The sequence below is a fragment of the Doryrhamphus excisus genome, linkage group LG17 (assembly GCF_037039965.1).
Source record: "Doryrhamphus excisus strain RoL-2023G ecotype Guam linkage group LG17, RoL_Dexc_Guam_v1.1, whole genome shotgun sequence".
Classification (NCBI taxonomy): Eukaryota; Metazoa; Chordata; class Actinopteri; order Syngnathiformes; family Syngnathidae; genus Doryrhamphus; species Doryrhamphus excisus.
In genome coordinates, this window is record NC_136373.1 from 9,132,987 (window position 1) to 9,137,524 (window position 4,538).

Consider the following 4,538-nt stretch of genomic DNA (forward strand, 5'->3'; position numbering starts at 1 on the left):
ATATTTGTATGTTCTGGAAATGTTGTGAGTTGTTATATTTGTATGTTCTGGAAATGTTGAATTTTAATAAATATTTTATTGTTACATTGGTGTCATTGTAATGTATTATTAATAATATTAGCATACAATAAAAATAAATAAATTTTATATATATATATATATATGGTATATTGGCAACCCAACTTGTTGGGTTGAAATAACCCAGCCGTGTAGTAAATATGAACCCAGCGTTGGGTCATATGAACAACCCAATGTACAACCCAATTGTTGGGTTAAGAGAACCAACCCAACGCGAGGTTGGTCCTATATTTAACCAGCGTTGGGTTGGGAAACAACCCAGATTGGGTTGTTTTTAACCCAGCATTTTTAAGAGTGTAGTTTTTGCTGGTGCCCCAAATAATTCACTTAAGGCCCCAATTTGGTCAGGGGCAACCCTGTATGTTCAACATTATTTTTACAATGACTTTACTTCCCAGCTCTATGGTTCTTACACCTTTCCTCTATGGCATCTTTTGTGCCTTTCTCTGGTCATTGTAGGTGAATGAATAATCAACCAGGGCATTGAATCAATTGCAAGTGGACTATTGTGGTTGTCTTAGAGAAAGTTTCACCTCTCATCCAGCAGGTGTCATCAGTTGACTCTGAACGACGAGGTGGGACAAACACTAGTCTAGAGAGACTAGAGAGATGCAGGAAGTATTTATTCTCCAAAAAGGAGGATGATGGTGTGATGATGATCATGGACACCCCAGAAGCCAAGGTGGCTGTGTCTTGTTGATTTGTTAGAGGCCAAATATTTAAATCTTTTAAGACGAGATAAAAGGAAAGATGCTCAAACCCTCCCCCTTTGTTTAGAGATGGTTTCTCAATTTTAGCATAGATTGCTTCATTTGAACTCCTTTCAAACCATCGTCCTCTCTCTGTCCAAAATATGTAGATTTTTGTCCTCAACAGAGTTATTTCTCTTTGAGGTGCACGTGGACGGCTGGGTCGCTGACGTGTCTGATAGTACCTGTACGTACCCTAAATTTGTTCCAGTCTTGAAGTTTGATATGGGTTCGTCATCACGGTGACGTTTTCCCACCTATTGACGTCTCCTAAAAAGTGCAAACACCAGTAGATTCTTCCATTTCTAGCTTTCTAATACTCGTCGTTTAATCTTTGGGTTGTCTTGGGGCCATCGAAAGATCAATGGTGAGTGAGCAAAACGTGTGAAAAATATGTTTGAAAGCACAACAAATCCATTTTGACACATCAATCAGTTGGCGTGTTGGATGCTAGCGGGCTTCCACCCTGCTAGCGGCCTAGTGTGCACACAGCACGGCCAAACTCTCATTTATCGCAACTGTTTTCTTCACATTACATTTACTTTTCCTCCGGACACAAAATAAATGAAAACTAATTCGAGCAAGACTTTCAAATGCTAAAGTGTAATATTTATTAGTGACGGAAATAGAATTCATATTTCATTTACACTTATCTCTAGTTACTTACTAATAATAACTAAATAAGTTAATAACACCTATATAGTCACATTTACGTTCGTATTACCATGTATGTTTGTATATAATTAGATTAAAAAAAACAATGTAACACATAAATACAACTTGAGCTGGTGTGTGTCACAGTACCTGTGTAATGGCGTGGCTTTGGATTACTTGTTTTCCGTGTGACACTTTAAAAGGCAAAAGTCCTACGGCCAGGTCTCCCGCAAACACACCACACAGCTGTGCTAATGAGCCGTTCTTGTTCTTTTAAAGGGGAGGTTTGCTTCCTTAATTGGCCTGTCACCTGCAGGCAGGTGGATCGCCTTTGTTGTGTTTTTATGCATACTAAATGCATGTGTAGCGGCTAGCCGGTTTACATTTTTGTCATTTAGTTAATCTCATCTTTGAGGTATTTGGTGGTGTTGATGGTCCTCTGAGTTAGTTTGGCTCTGTCTCAGTATGGCTTAGTGACTTACATACATGTAATACATGTAGCACTTTAGTGGAGGACCAACATCGTTTAGCACGCACATACACACTTTAATTTGTCTTATCGGTGGTTAGTGTTTGATTTAAAACTTGTTTTGTATTGGTTGTGTTTGTGCTTCTTTTGTTTATTTTTGATTCCCCCCCCCCCCTCCCCCCGCCCCATATTGGAGGCAAACAGTGTTAACTTTGCAATAGGACACCCTCTGTGGGACACACGGTCCAGTGGGGCTTACGCCCCGCCCTTGCTGGCCACCCCATTACACAAGTTCCATGGCAAGTAGGGGAGCAGAATAGGTGGCAGACAGGAAGTGACATTGGGGGTTGAGCGTTAACTTGCGGAGAGTCATAGCCACAACACTAGCCCGTGTTGGTATTAGAATTATTATATTACTGTTGTTTTGCCTGTTGTGAGATCATGTATTTACTTCCTGTGTTTACGGAAAGGACGCTCAAGGCAAAAGCTCTGTTTTTTGCTCCTGGAGTTTTAAAATTCTGGGGAATTTTCCTGACCGTAGCTCGTGATCATAACTCCTGAATAGTGTGCCTACATTTCTGCTGACATCTCTGACTTATTTCAGATTGGCGACAGGATTGACGGTTAGAAAACACAGAGAAGGGAAATACATGCTCATATCTCACATAAAGATTTTGGTTGATGGTTCAATTTTCCCCACAAAGTGCAGTTTTACTTTAATGTGGATAACCTCCATGTGATATGTTGTGAAGGGGTGAAGATGTTTTTCCTTGTGTACATGACTGATGTGCTTCACCCCAAGCCACATCCGCAGTCAGACCATTCGATTGTCATTTCAAGGTGCCAAAAAGCCAATCAGAAGCTGGTGACAGATCATTGACAGTCGGTCAGCTCGTGATCACACTCTTATATGTTTTTGATATCCTGCTGACCCCTCCCACAGCGTGCAAAGCCACTTTTTGTCTTGTTTACAGTCATTCTTGGTGAAAGTTCTTTTGGTCTGCATGGTGAGTCTTATCTTCTCCCGGTGGCCCATATGAATGTGTCCATCTCGCTATTTGTCAAGAAAGTTAACTGTTCCCTCGTTCCATTTGTCCCTTGCTCTCCTATCTCACACCCACACCCACCCCTCAAACTCACGCACACATACCCACCCACCCACCGACCAGCGTCTACGTCAGTGGCAGTCACACAGCCGTATAAAAAGAGTGAGGAGTAAAGAGGAGAAGCAGCATCTCTCTGGCTTCCACATCTTTGGCCACCAACTGAGCAGCTTCTTTTACGACTTCTGCTGCATCTTCTCCTCTTCCTGTGGATCACTCAGTGGTTCCTTCATATTTCGGCACCGCTTCCTTCACTCCTCCACTGCACACTCGTCCCAGCATGCAGATCTTGGTGGTGTTCGCAGCTTTCATGGGGGTTCTGATCAGTGTCAGAGCAGCTGCCCTGCTTCCGGTAGAGGACAGGAGCCCCATCCAGGGGTCGACCAAGGTGAGCTTTTTTTTTGGGTTATTCCACTTATGTTGATATTTTTGATCTTGATTGTAAGATGAGAGAGAAAAATAATTAATTTGTGAGACTATTCCGTCTTTAATAGTAAAATGGTATGGGCGCTGTCAGAGAGGTATTTATTATTATTCAAATATTTATTGGTTTTTGGTTACTTTAATTCACTAGTTCAGCAAGATCCAATATTAAACTGTTGTCATTATCATGAACAGGTTGACATTTGAGCTTTGAAACTGGAAATGATTTTGTCTTTAATGCTAGCAAATGTGTCGCATTGCAGGAAACGAGCAAACAGCATAAAGAGCTGATCCTCAAGCTGATCTCAAGCCTGTTGGAGGGAACATTAGACACCAACATGCTCCCTGAGGAGACCTCACCCGAGGACCTGGAGGAGCCGCTGGATTCCCGCTTGGAGGAGCGGGCCCTCTACAACAGGCTATCCCTGCCTCAGCGTGACCGCAAGGCACCCTGTAAAAACTTCTTCTGGAAGACCTTCACCTCCTGCTAACAGTTTGAAAAGTGCCCCCCCTTCCTGTCCCTTCCCTTCCTCTGCCGGCACCTCGTGAACTGTAGTGGACCTCAGCTGTGCACGTCACCATCCTGTCAGACACGCATCATTGATGGCCTTCATGGGACATGCTGTTTATTTATGTAAAAAATATGAATTCACGGATGTAACTGTTTTTTTTCAGGGTCACAAATAAATCATGTCAATATTTCGACTTAGTAGCTGTCATTTGCTATTGGACAGATTGTTTCCACCTTCTTTCAAAATTGAAGCGTTCATGCAAAATGTATGGCTTTACTAAGCTCCATTGACGTGAAGTTTGAAGGTTGCAAAGGTGTCTTTAAAAGACATGTAACAGTTTTAATAATTGAATGAAGAATCCCAATGTAAAAGGCATTAACACCAACCCGACAAGTCATACAAAAATATATTGTTCAAAAGGGAGAGTGACAATGTTAAAACTTAGAAAATGAATGTAGTTCACCAAAAAGTGTTCCGTCTGTAGATTCAAGATAACGGTGTTAGGGATCATTAAGGAGTCAGTGAATCTGTTGTCATCAAGGTCCGTCAT

At 41.8% G+C, this 4,538-nt stretch overlaps 1 protein-coding gene across 1 annotated transcript; it reads left to right on the top strand.

Moving 5' to 3' along the window:
* The first annotated feature begins 2,961 nt into the window (after positions 1-2,961).
* Positions 2,962-4,178, top strand: LOC131137146 (somatostatin-1B-like). The gene is made up of 2 exons (XM_058084744.2): positions 2,962-3,441; positions 3,740-4,178. Exons 1-2 carry the CDS (start codon positions 3,334-3,336, stop codon positions 3,965-3,967), a joined length of 336 nt encoding a protein of 111 aa, XP_057940727.2. The 5' UTR covers positions 2,962-3,333; the 3' UTR covers positions 3,968-4,178.
* The last annotated feature ends 360 nt before the right edge of the window (positions 4,179-4,538 follow it).

Coding starts and splice junctions, on each gene's coding strand:
- LOC131137146 (XM_058084744.2), top strand. CDS start 3,334: ATGCAGATCTTGGTGGTGTTCGCAGCTTTCATGGGGGTTCTGATCAGT. Junction 3,442..3,739: donor CCATCCAGGGGTCGACCAAG/GTGAGCTTTTTT, acceptor GTCGCATTGCAG/GAAACGAGCAAACAGCATAA.